This window comes from Oryctolagus cuniculus, chromosome 3 (genome assembly GCF_964237555.1).
Source record: "Oryctolagus cuniculus chromosome 3, mOryCun1.1, whole genome shotgun sequence".
NCBI lineage: Eukaryota > Metazoa > Chordata > Mammalia > Lagomorpha > Leporidae > Oryctolagus > Oryctolagus cuniculus.
In genome coordinates this window covers 40711508-40730133 of record NC_091434.1, presented here as the reverse complement: position 1 = coordinate 40730133, position 18626 = coordinate 40711508, and the positions used below count along the sequence as shown (strand labels likewise).

The window sequence follows — 18626 nt, the reverse complement described above, 5'->3', positions numbered from 1 at the left end:
GGGCTAACAGGAATTCTATCCATTTCCACGGGAGAGTGTTTGGTGTCAGCCCTGAACACACAGGTGAGCCTCCAGTTTCGCCATGCGGCATGAAATGAAATGGCTCTAACTAAAGTCACCGCATTTTCCTACAGTTCCTTTTCTCTGTGAAGTCTCTTGGGAACTAATGATCGTTTGTAACAGCATTGGCAGACTTTCAATGGTAAGCTCCAGTTTTGGGGGGTTTATAAGGTGGTTGTAAAAACGTGCTTAAGGCTCAAACTTGCCATACGAAGGAGCCTGTAAATAGAGTTAGTCTTGCTGAATATCACCTACAGATTCATTTGAGAAGGAGCAAAACAAAATCAGGATCACCTTATTTAGTCTCGTAAAGAGGCGTTACCTGGGTATTAAACATGCAATAACTTCCTATTCAGAGAACAATATGCTCTTCTTATACTCCCTCAATAATAAAGGGTTTTTGATGTTCTAATACCACATTTGCCAAATATAAAGGAGAAAATCTTGCCTGGTTAAAGCCTCATAACCCAAAAGCTAGGCACAACTTCAGGAGTCCCCTTGCCCAGCCCTCTCTGCTGCTGGAAGCTTCTGTCTCTAGAGGGAACCTTCCCCAACATTATGAACACCTTCTGGTTTTCAGACGTGACAGTTCATCACCGCAGGGTTGCCCCGCTTCTTTTCAAATTTTCCCATGACGATGTAATCAGATTCTTACAATGATTCAACCTGAACACAGTATTAACATACATTTAAAAAATTCTCAAGACTCTTATTTTTCCCAAATAACTAATACTGGCAAATTCAATCACATTATTATCTAACAGTGAGATTTCTAATTCTTTCCTTCTAGCCAAAGGTAGACATAGATTTTATGTCACTACACATGACATAAAATAATTTTTTTAAATCTCCCAGTTTCTAATAAAGAAGACAAGTAGCCGATTTATAAATTTCAATGGTCATCAAAAATTATTTTATGAAAAAGATATTACTACATGGCTTTCTTGTATATGGGATAGGAAGACACAGAGAAAGAGGGAGAGAGAAGAAAATATTTTCACTGCATTATCAGCCTTACAGATCTTTTTTGTTAATATCAAAAGCATTAGTTTGCAATGTGAACTAATGGAAAAATTGTTAAATCCACTTAAAATAGTCACTACTTTTTTTAAACTAGAAAAACCTTTAAAAACCTTGACTATTTAATTGCTATTTACTCGGCAGAAGGGGGACATGGAGGTGATTGTATGAAAAAAAAAAAAACACTTTTTTTTTATTGTACAACAAAAATTCCCTCCAAGGCAAAAAAGACAGTATGCCAAGTTCCACCCAGAATTAATGTTTAGGTTTAAATTATAAAGTCCAGAGAAAAAACGGAACCACTAATAGACCCTTAAAGCTCATGGCATTCATCGACGCTGTTAGGTTACGTAAATGTTAAAGCTGAAAAACCCTTTGCTGACAAAAGTATTTTAACGAAGGCACTATTAACTGGACTCTCCAGCCTAAATAAAAAATTTTAAAAAGCTTTTTTGGGCTGTTTGACATAAATTCCACACTGACGGGATGACATTATGCCTGGGACACTTCTGGGATTATGAGAGCTCTCCTGAGAAGATGTACTGCCTTGCTTGTTCCTTTCATTTTGCCACTTTGGGAAGGGTTTTTAAATCTTGAACCCCAGGAAACTCTTAGCAACAGATCAAAGAAATATTCCCCTCTAGGTCTGTCCACAGGGGCTCTGGGCACAGCGGGCCAACACTACCAGAATGTGCAGTTTTAGCATCCCCACCATGCACTGGGTGCCTGGGCTAACTCCACCGCCATCACCCAGGTTTGGGGGAGCTCACAGTTTCTCTGAGCAGAGCAACAAACACACTAGCCACGGTCTTGGCTGCTGCCTGCCAGCGCACTATGAGCTGCTGAAAGCATGGCTCTAGGGACTGAGAACTGGAGGCTCAGCGATGTTAAGGATTATCGATTTAATGGTTCCAACAGTGGTAGATCGAAGCCAGATCCTCTGGCTCTCAAGTGCCAGTCCGTGTCACTTGAGCACACATGGAAACTCGGTGCCCCCCAGCCCGACCCGACGTGCACTGAGAAGCAATAAGGGGGCTGCTGTGCTTCAGTCTCGACTCTCTCGCCAGTAGCCTGGTTAGGACTCTGGGAAGAGGACAGCAGGTCTAGGGACCACACCTAGACAGCACTTGGCAGGAGTTCGTAGCAAGAGAACCATTTGCGACTTCTGGCTTTCTTATCCTCAGGTTGTGGGGGCGGGGGAGGGATAGGGTTAGTTACAACTTGGGTAGAGTTTAATAAAATGCCATTTCCATGGCCAAACTGTCTATGAAACAAAGTCAGTGAGCACTTTCAAGGTCTCCTGGGTGATGTCTTCCCATGGGCTGCTCTCTGAACTTCCCAGGGTGGAGTGAGAGCCAAATGGTCTCTCCCCAGATCAGACTTCAGCTAACAAACACTACAGAATAAGCAAAAAGCACTTCAGTTATTCTGTGTCTTCTCCAAGACTAAAAATTTGTACATTGTGTGACAGGTCCACCTCATTTTTCTTAATGATGTTTTTATTATTCTTTCACTCAATTAAAGCAGAAATGGATATTGCATCTTCTGACTGTATAATTGTTATTGTAATCTGTTTTCGATCACTGCTTGGGAAATGGGTCCAGAACAACATAAACTCTCCACTGGCTTGGCAGACAAGTCATTTTCTTTTACTACGACACTTAAAGAGACATTTATCACACTGCTCTGGGAGCATCTTTGGATTATGACAAAAGAAAGTTCTTGCTCTGTTATCAAAACTATAATAATGATTTTTCAAAACCATTGCTATTGAAAGAGCTTTGATGTGAAATGCATTTTCCTAATAAGCCATTAAAATATATCAATTTTGCCTTTCCTTATATATACAAAAAATTGAAAGGAATGCAATAAAAATGTTCAATTTTAATCCAGATCAGAATTGGGAAATCTGAATATATGGTTATTTTCCCTTTATGCCTCTGGCCATATCCTAGGAGTCTTGGAAATTACATTTAACCAAATTTATTTTCTTTGCAAAGAAAATACTTTCTGGTATAAAAGAAAAAAGTCATAACCAGTCATAAAAAACTGATCCATAATTTCTAACCAAATACAAAAATAAGCAAAGAAATATTTTTGAAAGAAAAATATATTTGTGTTAAATGTGAGGAAATTTATTATTCTATGGAAAATACTTCAGATCACTTCTTCATATCTCAGCATTTTGGAAAACATTTGCTCACACTGGAATCTCTATTTTCCCCCCCATATCTGTACAAGTACTCAAGGAAACAAAGAAAGATACTGGGCTGCTGTGCACATTTCAGTAACTGTGCAAACATCAGTGGGCACCAGTTACGCTAGTGTAAAATGCATCTTTTTTTAATAAATAATAGTTTGCTGTGTTTCTCTTTTTTTTTTTTTGATCTGTATTGTTTGTTATGTTATGCCACAGTTTAATAACCAACTGTGCTAACAGAGAGCACCATTCCAATGATAAAGAAAGCATCTCAGAGCAGAACTGAATTTGCCTAATATACTTGCAAATAGTAATACCAGGAGCAACTAAAATTGAAATATATTTCCCCAGAGGGTTTTATTATCCTAATGTGTTATAACCACAAATAAAGAATATGCTTGCTATAAGAATGACTTAGTTCATTGATAATTTTATCATAAGGTTCAAATGCTTAAAATTTCTATTAACGTGCTTTTTTCTGCAATGTAGGCATTTATCAAACTAGTAACTAGAATACCCACCTTTTCTTTTTTTCTAACCTTTTAAAGGTAGAGATAGCAATCAAAAAAAGGAGGGAAAAAAGGACACACTATAAACTCAATTGCCATAATTATATATCTAAGGCACATTTACTACATATTATGTTCTTTTACCTAGTTTCTTTTTTTAATCTGGAACAAGTAAAATTTTGCAAACAAGAGGCAAAAGACATAAGTCTTAGAAGGCAATTTCTGACACAACCTTTCAATACAACTTAATTACAGATTTTACCACAATTTTTAAATTACTTGCTATTAAACAGGAAAACAACTCTGTTAATTAAGAAATATATATATATATATATATATATATATATATATATACACACACACACAGAGTTCCATGATTCTGAAAACTCTACTCTGGAATATTTTTACAAAAACACTTTATAGTACATCATGCATATGGGGCTTGTTTCTATGTAAAAGGAGAAAACAAATAGCTGGTCTCTAACAAAAGAAATGACAGGACTTCAGAAAATGGAAACTAGGACCCTACAGAGGTAACAACTGTGCTTTTTTGGGAATCTAAGTCCTCCACTGGCTTTTGTTTTAGCCATACCTCATTTCCACTCAGGGTGTCTGCTTTGACATTGAAATATCTATCATATTACCTTTAAGTAGTAGGATGATGAATCCTTTGTATATAAAAATCCATTTTTTTTTAAACACAGGCATTTTCTAAACCTCGACTGCACTTTAAAATAAAAGGAATTCACACCTCTCCTTCCTGGCACCCTCAATTATTGCTGGAGAGCAGTGGTGAAGCTAGACCCATGCAATCTCTGTCCACACAAGGGCATCAGTCATTTTCAAACTAAGCCAGAAAGAAAAGAATGGAAACCAAAAGGCAAACTCTCGTCTTCATTTTTTGAGCTAAGCATAAAGGTCTCCTACTTGAAACCATTTTCAGTTCTTCTCCCCCCCACCCCCCACCCCCAATACTGAGTTAAAATGTATGGGTTAGATCCAACGTTTCACTGCTGTTCTTATTCTCGGGGAGTAGGGGGAAGGGAACTTGCTGCCAGAGCTTCTGAAAAGAGAGTTTGGGCTGCTAATTTTCCGTTCACAAAATCTAAATTCCCCTTATGCATCTCACACAGCTCATGAAATAATATGAAACAGTATTATATCACTGCAAATTGAGACATTTTTATCAAAATAAAGAGTGATGATGCCAACATTTCATTTGTCATTTCCCACTTGTCACTTTTCACTGACAAACTGTTACACATACAACTTTTGTCAAATGCTCCATCTTTAAATATGTTCCAAAATGCCATTGTATCTCAGCACTCACGTAAGGAAGACAGTAAAAATTACTATGCTATCGCACATTAGTTACACAGGTTTTTTAAAAAGGCTGCTTATTAAATAAGAGAACATAAAGGAATCTTTATGGATTTACATGCTATATAGAATGAAATTTGGCTGCCTGAAATAAAACAAACTCTACATATTTTATGCACCTAATTTTGGATTATTAAAGAAACTTTTAAAGGGTGAAAATTTGTGACAATTTTATCTCAGCAGAAACCAAAAAACTCTGAAAAATAAGTGTGACCACAGAAAAATCATACAATTTGGAACCTGTCTAGCCCTGTAAATTAACATGTCTTTTAAAATATATGCAGATACGCTGTTTTATACTGAATTCTTTAAGAAACAAGAATAAAGCTTTTAAGTTATTGAAGCAGAACCACCAAACTTCACTGCTGACCCCTCACCAGCTATACCAAACAATCACCATAGTCTTGCTTGAAATAAAATTGATTTCTGAGTTCTTAAGATGACTCAAATTCATACTGTGGCTATCTAAGAAATGATTAGTCCATTTTCCCTTCCTATAGAAATAAATGGGAAAACGATACTCAAAAGAAAAAAAAAGGAAAGAAGAACTGACACAATAGCTAAGAAAGTCACAATCCCTAGGGAAAGGATGGTATTGCTTATTTTCTGCAGGGGTTAAAAAACAGCTGCCTTAAGGGACATCTATGTAGTTCCAACACACTCACACTCACATTTCACTGCAGATGCTCTTGAATATATAATGGTCAGTGGGTTTCTGTTGATGGAACATAAGGCTTCCAAAATTACATGAAACATCAAATTATGTTCAGGACTTCGAGGGGCGGATACCCTATGTTCTGTTTAATGTGTATGTTCCATTGCATATATTTTTTTAACCAAGTATATCTTTATTTTAATAACAGGCCGAGGGCTAAAAACACTTTAGAGAAGGGCTATTTTTCTACCTCAGCAAAACTACAGAGGACACGCTTGATTGTTGGATGACCCCTACGCCTAAGTTCACTCAATTTAAAAGACCTTCCAACCTTTTGAAAAGAAAATGAGGACAGGAAAGGGAAATGCAAACTTTTCTCTTTGCAGTCTTATTCTAGGTCCTTCTTAGATGGATTATGGTATTCATCCCAGGAAATCGAGTTTCATTCATTCTTTTTCCTCATGTTTTAAGATACATTTCTAAATTTCTAAGTACTTCATACATTTCCATACACAAACATCTTCCATATCTGCACTCCTTTCAAAATGCAAAATGTCTCTCTACTACTGTGAATATGGTGACTACACCTGATCTGAACTATGTTTCTTCTACTCTTAATCTAAAAGTAAACGTCCCACATGTAGACAATTAAACTAACTGTTGTTGTAGACAACCCTCAGCTCTCAGTGAGGCCCTGCCTAATAATCTTCATCACGTTTGCTTCCCTATTTGAATACATCATTGAGTACTCCATAATGTTTTTTTTTTCTCCCCCTTGCAAAAAGATAGTTATGTTCTTGGAAGGACTGCCTGGTAGCAAGAAGAATAGATCTACTTTGGATGGAGCAGTTAGTTATAAGATCATTTCAGTAGACAGTTCCTCGATAAAATTAAATTGCTATTTCTAAAACATAAATAATTTTAAAATAAGAAATTTTTTTTTCAGAAAAAGCAACCAGAGGGTACTTCAAAAAGTTCATGAGAAAAAAAATGGAATTAAAAATAAGTTCATTTGGGTACAAAAATTTTGTGAAATTCATGCACAGATTTTTCATAATATATATTTTCCATGAACTTTTTGAAGCCCCCTTGTAGCTTCTAAAAGATATTCCCAAAGTTTAAACATTTTTCCATAAAATCTAGAATATTTAACACCAAAAAGATCACAAAATAATCCTCGGAAAATGAAAATCTCATAAAAATTTCTGATGTTTAATGCCTCCTATCAGCAAATACACCATCTGGTATACTCAAGCGCTGTTCATTCAGTTTAAATAAAGCTGTCTGAAAGTTCTCCTTTAAGCCAAACACTAAAAAGCGAAAATGCCTGTGTTAACAATGAAGGAAGCACAATAATTTATTGCCATTAAAGCACAACTGGCCCACACCTTTCAGCAGGCCAGGAGGAAAGCAGCACACCCTGCTTCCTCTGGAAACTTGATTGGCATCACTTTCATTTTATGCTGTAGGGTGCATGGCTGAAGCACTCCATACAGCTTGTGCTAATGGTGGCAAAAAGGATCATCTGAGTCTTATTTTCGACATCCTTAATAATCTCTTCTTCTTCTAAATCTTCAAACAGATCTGTAAGTTTTAATCAACAATTTCACAAATATAATTTCCCACCATTAATCATCCTTTTTCCAAATACTTATGGAGTGAATTACTAGCTGAGAGGGGACGCCAATTCTAGTAAGTGAATGTTACCCAGCAGGGATATAAAGCTGTCAACACCACGGTGCTCTTGCTTGCTCTAAGCTCTCTCCCAGCCAGCCTTCATATGTGTTTTAAAGAGATATTAGCCTTTTTTTTTTCTTGAGGACCTTCTATAAAAACTGACTATCATACACATCTGAGCACTTGTATTTTATTACACATAGGCTTTAAAACACAAGTGCTTAAAGACAAGCAAAAACATCCTAGAAAGTGTTAGAAAGACAGAGCAAAACTCATCTAGTTTCCAATAAGTCTTCAAAGCTAATCACATTATAAACAATGCACTAACTTTTAAGTCCCCTATTAAAACACAATGCATGAAAATAGTGATAGTGTATCCACCACCTCACTAGTTAAATCCAGACACTAAAATGATGCCCCTCCATTTATGATACTTAGTCTCACAACAACAACAAAAAACACACCACACTCCTTCCCCTAAAAAAGTCAAAGCATCAGAATTTACTATGCCAATTAATGCATTCAGAACATGTACTTACTTCACAGCTTATCAAAGCAGTAAGATAAATTGCTATTTTATTGGGCAACCAATTTGCTTAATGATTTCCCTTATTTCTGGGTGGAGAGCCTTTAACAAAGAGGAACACTAAAGTTTAAAAAATACATACTTCCAAATTTTAAGCTCTATTTAAAAACACACTCATATTTTATTATACCCATCTTTACAACATTAACAAGACTGCAATATATCAAAAGTGACAATAAATGATGTAGAACTATAAATATCTTTGTAGTTACCTATGCTTATTACATTGCTTTATAAAGAAAATTTAAACAAAAGGACTTAGGGTGGTACAAATATAATTGATTATATATTTATCTTATGTTCCAAAAAATCTTTCATTTTAAACTGCCTCTAACTAGAAATATATTTTAGACATTTTTAAAAATTTAGAATGTACTTTTTTTAAGGGACTTGGCTTTGCTCCAATCTATATGCATGATTAAAAGTTACAAAGAAATGAAATTATTAACATGTACATTTGGAAGCTATATAAGCTTAAACCCACAAAATAATTACTAACATTCAGTAAGAAAGCTCTGTACTAACTGAAATTTTATATGCTAAGTTGTTATATTTTGAAGTTCTCTAAATTAGTCTTTCTGAACAATCCAATATGCTATAGAGAATAAAAGCTTTCTTAAAAAAATGAAAAATCCACCACATATAAGCTGTTTAAACCGCTTCACTATTAAATATTATAAATGGTACATATGAAAATATCATCTTCCTTTTCAGTTTGGGAAACAGCTACAGAGACCTTTGGTATTACTAAATTAAGTTAAACCTCAGAGAAGATGACTAAGGCAGCTTGTTGAAACAAAGCTATTTATCCTTCATGAAAATAGTTTTAGTTTGTATCAAATTTATATTAAGTGGTCACCTTAGAATTATGGTCTCAGAAAATCTGAAAAGCAATCACTATTTTCCACTAAAGGTATCCCTAGCCAACAGAAGGAGGCATCCTCTCTTATAATTCCACATGATACAGATAAAAGCAAAAACAACAAGACGCTCTACAACATTTAGAGATTTCTTGTAACTTAGTGAATCATCTTAGGGCTTCAGAAACAGACTGAAATTTTAGTCCAAGTTTTTTTTTCTTTACTCTTAAAAAATGTGTTTTGAGAACACATTGTCTCCAAGGGTTTCCAGAGATGTTTCAATCAAACATTATCAGCACTTATCATCTCACATGTGGTCCCAACATATTCATGACACTTCTTAAATGCAAAGGATCACTTGAAAAGCTCAAAGTTATTATTCCAGTCTCAGGACAACACATTAATAAACCCTGCTTCTGAAAAGCAGGTCACATAACTATCCAGTTTCCTTTTACTTCATTAACTATATTTTCAAGTCCTCCACAATCTATGGCCAAACATTTTGTTTAAAACTTGAAAAGTTGGCAGGGTGAAAACTTCTCAAGGGAGATGACTACCATAGAGAATTCAGGCCAACCATACCCAACACCACGAAGAAACGAGAAAGCGAAATAAGTAAAAACAAACCAAAGAGTATCATTTTGTAAAATACTTGCTTCTAGCTCTTCAAAAGGGAATGGGCATCTAAAGTTAAGTATTTACTTTAAAGTACACACAGCAGACACTTAGAACACGGGGTTGGGGGCTTATCACCAAGTTTTGCTAAGACTATCTTTTCAGGCAGGCTAGTATGAAGAATTATGTTAAATAAACTACTGTTGGAAATATGAAAGAAAATGCCTTCAGTGTAAAACAGTTTTCAACTTTTGATTTACCACAAGCGCACACACACACATACACATACAACCCTGGCTACCATGTAGAATCGTGCAATTTTATATGTAAAAGACAACGAAGAAAACAACATGCAAACTCCCACATATTTTACTGTTTAAATGTCTATGTTACAAGATTACTTTCCTTAAACACTTAAAAAGGAAATAGTGTAAGCAGCGAAAGCAACAAAAGAAATTCGTAGGAGGGGAAATGGCATGGAGCTAGGCAGGCTACTCTGTTACTTTCACCTCCTGTCCTGTAATTCATAACAAAGTTACAAATGCATGCAGCATTAAGGTTTCTAAGGGCCTGATAAGATTCCTCATGATTCTTTATTTCCCACTGGAAACGTTGCAGGAAGCATTCCCAGTTGTCACTCATCTGTCTTGAAGCATTGTCCTACCAACAAAGTAACACCAAGGGTCTTGTTCCTGCGCTAGGCTGAGCATTAAGGACCATTCCACAAAAACCAGGGCACCTTCACCTCTTCCCCGCCACCGATACGCTAAGGCGAGGCAAAAGAGTTAAATCGCTCAAAAGCTCTCTAGGAAAATCTAGAAACAGTTAGCTGGCTGTGACATAAACCTGCCAACACCTCAGCACACAGTGGCAAAGTGCCCAAAAAATGCCACCCTCTGGGTAAACCACTTTCTTGTTTTAATTCGCGATGAAGCTACCAGTGGCAGATGAGAGGCGACTGGGGGCATTATTTGGCAACCTGGACTGGACTTCCTGTAATCCTACACCGAGACAGCGCCTAATCAACCTGAACCCTGACACCCGCACCATTATCACCGGGCCGCGGGCTGCGCGCGCCTCCCTGCTCCGGGCTGTTACCTCCCACGGCCTTGGCCACGGCGCCGTTGGGCCTCCCGCGGGCTCCCATGGGGCTGCCGTTCTGCTCCAGCCGGGCCACCTTCACCGGGGGAGGCCCCTTGACGTCGGGGCTGCCGCTCCGCCGGTCGGGGCTGTCCCGCAGACACGGGCTTTCGCTCCGCCGCTCCATGCTGCTGCGACTCGGAGACAAAGTTCCCACCGGCAGGTCGCAATAAAACGCGCAGGGACCTAGGGAGGGGGCGGGGGGGGGAGAGCAGGGGGAGGGAGGAGAAAAAAAAGAGGGAAAACCGCTCACACACGTGATAGACGCTCAGGCCAGTGGCAGAGCGCGGCACCGCAGCCACGCAAACTTCCTCCCACGCTGCCCGAGGGGCCCAAACCGGGGAGTTCATCTGCACCTCGACGCCGGGCCGCCCGCAGGAAGCCCGGGGCTCGGGGTGCAGGGGCGCGCCGCCCAGGCGCTGCTCCCACGGGCTGAGCCCTGTGGCTCCCGAGGCCGCCCAGAAGCCGCCCATTCATTGGGACAGCGTCGGCAGAAACCGTTCCGGGATGCGCCCGCATTGCCGTCTGGGGGTCGGGGTTGTGGAAGAGGAGAACCTCCGAAACGGACACTGCGTGCACTCGGGGAGGGAGCCTGGGGTGTGTGCAGTAGTCCGTCACCCAGTCGGCCACCTGAGAAACGCGCCCGAAGACGCCCGGCGGGAGCCAAAGGCCGAGGAGAAGGACCCCTGGATCCCAGCTTGTTACCTTTGCGGAGCAAGTACTGGGACACGCGCGCGCGCACACTTGCACACACACACATTTTGCACAAAATCAACTCTAAGTCCACATTCAGAAGCACCCCAAAACACTCCGAGGTATTGCGCATAACCACCTCCGGAGGACCTTCCATCACTGGGGCGGGGGCTCGCGTCGTTATCACTGGGAGCGTTCTTATCTCCATCGGATCCCAAGGGCCTTTTAAAAGCTCCTCCGTAGAAAACGCACGAGCAAAAGGCAGCTAAATTCCGAGGTGCCCGAGGTAGCCTTCTTCACCCCCAAATTTAGAATCGCCTTGGAAAGTTTTCCTCCAGGTAGCCCGGCTCGGCAGCGCGCTCTGCGCCGAAGCCGCGGGTCTCGGTGGCCCTGAATTTGCAGGGCCGGGTAGGGGGCGCCGAGGAAGGAGGGGAGACACCTGAGGAAGCGGCGCTCGCGTCGTGGCCGCCGCCCGCGGGAGGCAGGAGCGCCGCGCGGCCGTGCGCTGCGAGTCCCCGCGGGCGCTCTCGCCGCGCCGCCCGCGCCTGGGAGACAAGGTGGGGGTGGCAAAGGGGAGGCGAGAGCAAGGATGCGGCGGCGCGGCGACGGCGCGGGAGGGCCGTGGGCGCGGGCGGCCCCCGCACTGCGCTCCTCGCCGTCCCGGAGCGCGAGCGCGGCCGCGGGGGGACCCCCGCAGCCCAGGGGGGGCTTCCCCGAGGACGAGCGAGCGCGGCACGGGAGCCCTCGCCCTGCGTACTTACTGCTCACGGTCTGCCTGAAACTTGGCTGGCTGGGGCTCTGTCCATGGAGCAAAAGTAGAGAATCCAGGATGGAAAGTTTCTGGTGCTGGGCTGTGCAGGCTCCCCTGGTCCTCCTTTCTCTTCCCCGCGGCCCCTCTCCGCCTCCCCAGGTCCTAACGTTTAAGGTCCTGGGTCAGGGTGTCTTCCTCTCGTGCGGAGATGCTTGTTATGATGATGATGGGGGGGCGGGGTAGGGGGGGAGGAGGAGGAGGAGGAGGAGAGGGAAAGGAGGGCTCCTCCGAAGGGGCACCGAGCGAGCGGGGGAGGGGACGCAGAGGGGGAAGGAGGCTGAAAGAGCCTTTTCACACCTTCGGGAAGGAGACCCGTGCTGGAGAGAAAGGGCTGAGGACCGGCCGGCGGCGGCGGCTCCCGGCTCCAGGGCCTCTGGCTCGCGAGGAGGCGCGGCCGGAGCCGAGGCGGCGCGGGGACCCGGGGCCGCGCGCGGGAGCAAGCGCAGCGACCGCCCAAGCTGTCACCTCCAGCGTCTCCCCGCGCGGCCGCCGCTGCCAGCAGCCAGAGCCGGACTCCCTGACAAGCCGCAGAGAGACACTGAGAGGGAGATGATTATTAGTTGCGTTGAGTCATCAGGCAAAGTGAGTCCTTTTGGGTTGTCCTCGGTTTCCGATTTCCCCCCTCCCCCTTCCCGTCCCCAGATCTAGCGCCTTCAAAATAATAATTTGGGGTGGGGGTAGGGGAAGTCTCTGGGTTATTTCGGGATGGGAATAGGGGGGACGGATCTAAGCCCGAGCCAGACTGGTCCACCGCAGGGAAGGAGGGGAGTGGGGGGCGGGGAGGAGGGCTGGGGAGGTTGCGGGGGGAGGGGGGCCCCGCCTGGCAGGAAATTAAACATCAATCAATCAATCGCTGCGAGCGCGGCGACCCAACGGCGGCGGGGCTGCTGAGGAGGCAGAGGGACCGGCGCGGCGGGAGGGAGGCGGCGAGCAGGGCGCGGGAGGCCGGGGAGGGTCGGCGGGCGGGAGCGGGTGGCGAGGACCGAGCGCGCGGGGCGGCGGCGGCGACGGCGGCAGAGCGCGGGCAGGGGACGGAGCGCGGCGCGAGGCGGCGGCCGCGGGTGGGTGCGCCCGGGCGCGGGCGGCGCCGGGGCAGGCTCCGGTCCTCCTCCTGGTGGCGGGTCCAGGGCGCGGCCGCCTCGCCCAACCCCCGGGCGCACGGGTCCCGGCGCGGAGGCGGTGGCTCCCAGGCGGGCGCCTGGTGCCGCGTCTCCCGACAGGCGCAGACCGACGCGCAGGAGGCGGCCGCGGCTCGCCAGGGCTCCGGGCGCTGGTAACTGCACCGAGTACTTTCGACTTTGGAGATAGGAGGGCGACCGCCTCCCCCACCCACCGCCTCCGCCCACCCCCCACCGCCTCCGCCCCTCGGAGCAACTTTTCCCGGTGCCTGTGAGCTCCCCCTCCGCGCGGAGCCGACGGTCGGGGCCCGCGGCGCTCCGCGCCACCGCGCGCGCGGGGCAGGCCGTGCCTCCCTCCGAGCCGGCCCGCGGGCCACCGGTCCGGAACAATAGCCCGGGTGTCCCGGAGGACAGAGGCGCGGCCCTCCGAGCCACGGGTGGCACGGGAGAGGGGGCCGCGCGGGCGGGCGGCGTGGCCGGATGGCACTGCTGGAGCGCTCGCGGCGCCGGCGACATCGCTAGTTGCGCAGCTCAGGCCGCCTGGAGGCCGTGACGCGGTGTGGCGGCCAGGGCGGTAGGGCTGCCTGTCCTCGGGCTGCGGGGCTGCGGCTCCCCGGAGCCCCGCGCCGCTCGGGGCCCTGGGCTCCGGACGCTAGCAGAGCTGTGGCGTGAGGACCCGGCCTCCACGCCCTGGGGGAGGCCGCGCGGGAGCTTCCCCAGCAGGTCCCACGAAGGCGTAACAGAGCCGCAAACTTTTGCCGACTCCCGCGGCCACGGCCGCCCGCAGCCCGGCTCCGGCCGCGGTGCTCATTTAAGGTGGCGCGGACACTAGCCCAGCAGGCCAGGCTCCGGCCGCGCTTTTGTCCCCGTGGTCCCACTTGGGATCGGGGCCTCCTTAAGGAAAAGCACGTGGGCAGGGGCCGCAGCCCCCGCAAGTCGCCTGGGGCACCAGCGGACACTCGCCAGGACCCTAAGCGAGAACCTATGGACTCGTCCCCACCGGCCTCCGGGCCGGATCAGGCCCCTCGGCTGGCTGCGCCTACTGTCGCTCCCACACACTCGGGTTCTCCCTCCTAATCCTTTGGACCCCAAGGACTCTGCCCACAGCTCGCTGCCTAAGCCTCCAGTCCCCCTTAAGAAGCGTTCACTGTACGGCGGCGCCAGAGGGCCAAACTAAGTTCGATTTCGGGAAACGCGCTCCGGGGCAAGTCTGGAAATCCCGGCCCGATACAGGGACAGCGGAAAGCGGCGTCCGCCGATCTTGCCTGGAACTAGGCCGCTGTCCACCAGCCGCGCCCCCCACTCCCTGCTCCAGGGGCTGCGTGCACACTGCATCGGAGGCTCAGCCTCTGGAAGAGCAGGGGTCCCAGAAACCAAAGCTGCCCCCGGCCTAACTCCGGGCGCCCAGATCCCAGCGAACCCCGCACCCAGGCGCCGCCCACCAAGTTCCAAAGGAGCCCGACGCGACTCGGGAGGCGGTCGGAGCCTTGGCGGAGAAAGGACGCCACCGGGACCGTAAACCTCGGTGGGGCGGGGGTGGGGGGACAGCCCCGGGAGTTTTAGGCACCGCTTTCCTTTTTCCTGTTTTTCTTCCCCAAACCCCGTCCTCCCCCATTCCCCCACCCCCGTCCCACCGGTTAGAGCAAACGCGCGGTTCGGGGAGAGCTCAAGTCGGCGAGAGCCCAGTGGCTCGAGCAAAGCAACCTGTGGCGGTAGCTAAAAGGTTTTGGCAGCAAAGAAACAAACTGTAAGTTTGATCCACAAACTTTTTTTTTTTTTAATTTGTAGCGGGGGTGTTGCAAAAACCAAGCACCGCTGTCAAATGTAGCCCGTTTTCAGGATGAGGAAAGGCTACTCCTTGCCAATAGCTTAACGACAACGATTCTGTTCCCTTCCTTACCTTGGTGTGGAAAGGTGGAATCCTCCGGATCAATGTCCACGAACTTAGAATTGATGATATTAGGACTTCTGGAAAAAAAAATGCGAGTGGTTTAGCCAAGATCTTTCCTGTCTGATTCGTCACTATTATTATATCTGATGATGCGAAGGGTTGGAGCGATTCAATCCTGTCATTAATGAGCTATTTTATAAACACCACTGTCTGAAGATCTTCATTTACATTTGGCTAAGGATCATTTCTCTAACCTCGAAGGCTTGTGTCAACAGCATGATTAGGGGACTTCAGTTAGTTACAATCTTTTATAAACAACACCGCCGTATTGTTAATCGGTTAATATTTTATAAAGTGTAAATATTTTATTATGTTTTGAAGGGAACTATTGATTCTAAATTATTAAACCCCTGGGAAGGGCTGTTTAAAGTATATACAATTAAGTACAATTAAATGTGCATTGTGGCTAGTTTGTTTTTAGATTCTGCACCTTTTAAAATTCATTGATTTTCTTCTCCGCTTTCAATAGTGAAAAGCATCTATCATTTTGGGCAAAAAGCCTAAAATGCTTAAAACTGCATTTAACAGAGAGGGAAATGTCAAATACGATGACATTAGCAGAAATGTATGTGGGATGTGTGTAGATTTATGTTTGGTGATACATTTTACACATTTCTTTGATTTAAAAAGCGGGAATTCTAGGAAGTTTTGCGACGTATGCCTGGTGTGGGATTTTCGCCCCCCTTTAGTTTTGGCCCCTTTAAAGGCCTTCTCTGTTTCAAATTACATCTGCTTTTTAATGCACAATTTTTGTATGGACCTTACTCAGCTGAAGTAAGCAATTATTTCCAGCAGGTTTAATTTCAACAAGAAGAGATATTTTAAATAACATCTTTAATCTTCCGCTAACATTTCCTACCTTTTGAAACATTAAATAAATAAATCTGATGATGATTCAAAATTTTTTGTTTGGTTTCGTTTTGTATGCCTCAAATGGTTTATTTCTAAACATTTTTTGAAACAAAATCACATTCAAGAGTTGGGTTAATTACGTTTGTCCTTTTCTTTTTTAATACTTTGATCCAAAACGTATTTTTGCGCGCTGGGAGAAAGTTGTTCAGTGCTCATAACCTAAAGTTCACATTTGAGGGGCGCTTTTACCTCTTAGTTCGCTTCTCACTGATGTTTTTGTCGGAAATCTGCTTCGACTTTCCCCTTCTCCCACTCTCTCTCTCTTTTTATTGTCACTTAGTCAAAGGTCGCCTGTCTCTCATGGTCACATTGAGATTTGTTATTTTCAAGAATCCACGGATGTTTCCACGCGGTGCGGGACCTTGCCGGGGTTTTTTCTCCTTCCCATCTTTGCCCCCCTTTCTCTGTGTGTCTGGTCAGTTCCTTCTCCTCCTTGCTCTTCACGGCCCACACGCTTAATGATAACATTTCTCGATTTCTCTCTCTGCACACGGAGGTTTCTGCTGTGCAGGCTTTCCACCCAGATCAGGACTTGCTTCCCGGAGGCTCGCCCCGCACCGCCTGGGCCCGGCCACCCCGGCCGGTGCAGCACGCGGGCCGCGGAACTCCAGCTCTCGACCGGGGCCGCCCCCATCATCCGTGCCCAGGCTCCCCGGCCTGGAAGCCCGGACACTCAGCCTGCCGCTTAAGAGAGCACCGGGAAAGTTGTGCGGCGTTTTCCCTCCACCCCCGGGCGCGGGGAAAGCTCTGCACTGACGCCCAGCATCCGAGCCTTCGACGGCGTCTGGGAACCACACCGGGCCTGCCTCTTCCCCTGGAGCTGGCCCTGCTGGGGGGAGGGGGGGGCGGGAGGGGAGCAATTCTTTTCAAAGAAGCCCACGCCAGCTCTGAAGCCAATTTCCGTCGCGGGCTGTCCGTGGAGAGCTGGGCAGACCAACTCTTTGGCCGACAGCGAAGCGGAGCTGCTCTCAGACTGGAACTGCGCAGTGCCAGGAGGAGGACGCGGGCCCCGAGGGGTTCCGCTGCGGCGGAGCAGTCGACCAGGGTGGGCCCGAGCCCTCTCCCGGACTGACCAGCGCCTAGGGGCGGGGGGACACTTACTTCGTTATCCGCACGCCTTCCTCGTTGGCATCAGAGCCAGCCGGACAAATCCCAACCCGCGCCAGGCAAAGATGAATTACTCCTGGCTCCTCCAGCGGCTCAAGGGCCTGGCGGGGGCGGAGCGGTTTGGGGGAGGGGGGGAATGCCGTCGGGCCGCCCGAGGCAAGGGCGGCGGACGGCCGCCACCCTTCCGCCAACCGGTCCCTACGGCCGGGGGTGAAGGCGGGCTGGGCGCGCGTGGTGGACGACCAGCCCGCGCTAGGCGGGGAGCCGGCGGGCACTCAAAGCGGTCGGGGGCTGGGGTCTAGGGAGGCCGCCGGTGCAGAGAGAGGCCTGGTGCGTGCAGAGGGAGGCGCGAAGGTGAGCCCTGGCGCAGCCTCCAGCGAGGCCCGGGAGCTTGCTGCGCTTGGCGTCGGGCGTGCGCACCGCCTGCCCTGGGGGTGGAAAGTGAGGAGGCCGGTTCCAAAGCTGGGGGAGTCGTGGTTGGGAGACTCGGCGTGTTTTCCCCGGCCGCAGGCTGCGGGGCCTGGGTGGCAGAGGACCTGCGGGCCGTGAGCGCCAGCCCCGCGATACAGGGCAGCGCCCCCCGGGGGTCCCGGGGCGTTCATCCTTTTTCAGAGTCAAGAGCTTAATAGGTGAATCTCCCGCAGCAGCGCAGCGAGAGAACCACTGTTCTGATCTACTTTAGAAGTCGGCTGTGGACGACGGGAGTACAGAGGCAAAGTGGGAGAGAAAACGCGCAGCCACGGGGGCCGCGGCTGCCTCCCCGCCCCCGCCTCGGGGCCTCTGGAGTGGGAGCCGGGAGCCGCGCTCTCAGCCGGCTGCGGTATTCCTCCGGGAAACACGGAGCGTGGCCCAGGGACTCTGGCCCAGGGCGGCGGCCAAGAGCGCCTTCCTAGGCCTCGGCTGGTCGGCGAGGTCCCGCCAACCCTCGAGCCCCGGTCACCTCCCGGGTCCCGGCCCCAGCCCGGGCGACCTCTCCCGACAGCGCCACCGCGTGGGCTGCGGCCGAAACCTGCGGCGCCGGCTCCGCCGCCCGGTCCCGGAGCCATCCCTTCCGCGTCGCCGCGCGTCCTAGGCCAAGGATGCAGCGGGGGATGGGCAGGTCCCCCGCCCCGGGCACCGCAGGCGCAGGCCACACAGACACTCCCCGGTGCGCGCCAACCACCGGCGCCCGCGGCTTCTCCACCCCTCGTAATGAAAAGTGCACCTGGAAAGTCCGAGCCACGGCACCCCAACTGCACCCCCAAACTCCACGCGGGCCGGCTCTGCCTCGCAGAAGCCTCGCCCACCTCTAGCAGGGACCGGCGAGCTCAGAGGCTGGGTTGAGGCGGAGCA

At 47.9% G+C, this 18626-nt stretch overlaps 1 protein-coding gene and 1 long non-coding RNA gene across 5 annotated transcripts in view; one reads left to right on the top strand and one right to left on the bottom strand.

Moving 5' to 3' along the window:
- SATB2 (SATB homeobox 2) overlaps positions 1 to 15291 on the bottom strand; it is a 199405-nt gene extending 184114 nt beyond the window's left edge. Inside the window, exons 1-3 of one of the 4 annotated variants that reach the window (XM_051848330.2) lie at positions 12504 to 12634; positions 12157 to 12308; positions 10661 to 10888 (exon numbers count right to left, since the gene is read on the bottom strand). In XM_051848330.2, coding sequence (XP_051704290.1) covers positions 10661 to 10829 — 169 coding nt within the window. In that variant the 5' untranslated portion in view covers positions 10830 to 10888; positions 12157 to 12308; positions 12504 to 12634. Of the gene's footprint in view, positions 1 to 10660; positions 10889 to 11534; positions 11786 to 12156; positions 12635 to 15224 lie in introns of those variants that run through there. The other 3 variants (XM_051848328.2, XM_051848329.2, XM_070070433.1) reach the window with 3 other exon arrangements.
- LOC103348809 (uncharacterized) overlaps positions 12658 to 18626 on the top strand; it is a 34284-nt gene continuing 28315 nt past the window's right edge. The window contains exon 1 of the long non-coding RNA XR_011387170.1: positions 12658 to 12788. This is a non-coding gene — a long non-coding RNA (uncharacterized lncRNA). The remainder of the gene's footprint in view (positions 12789 to 18626) is intronic.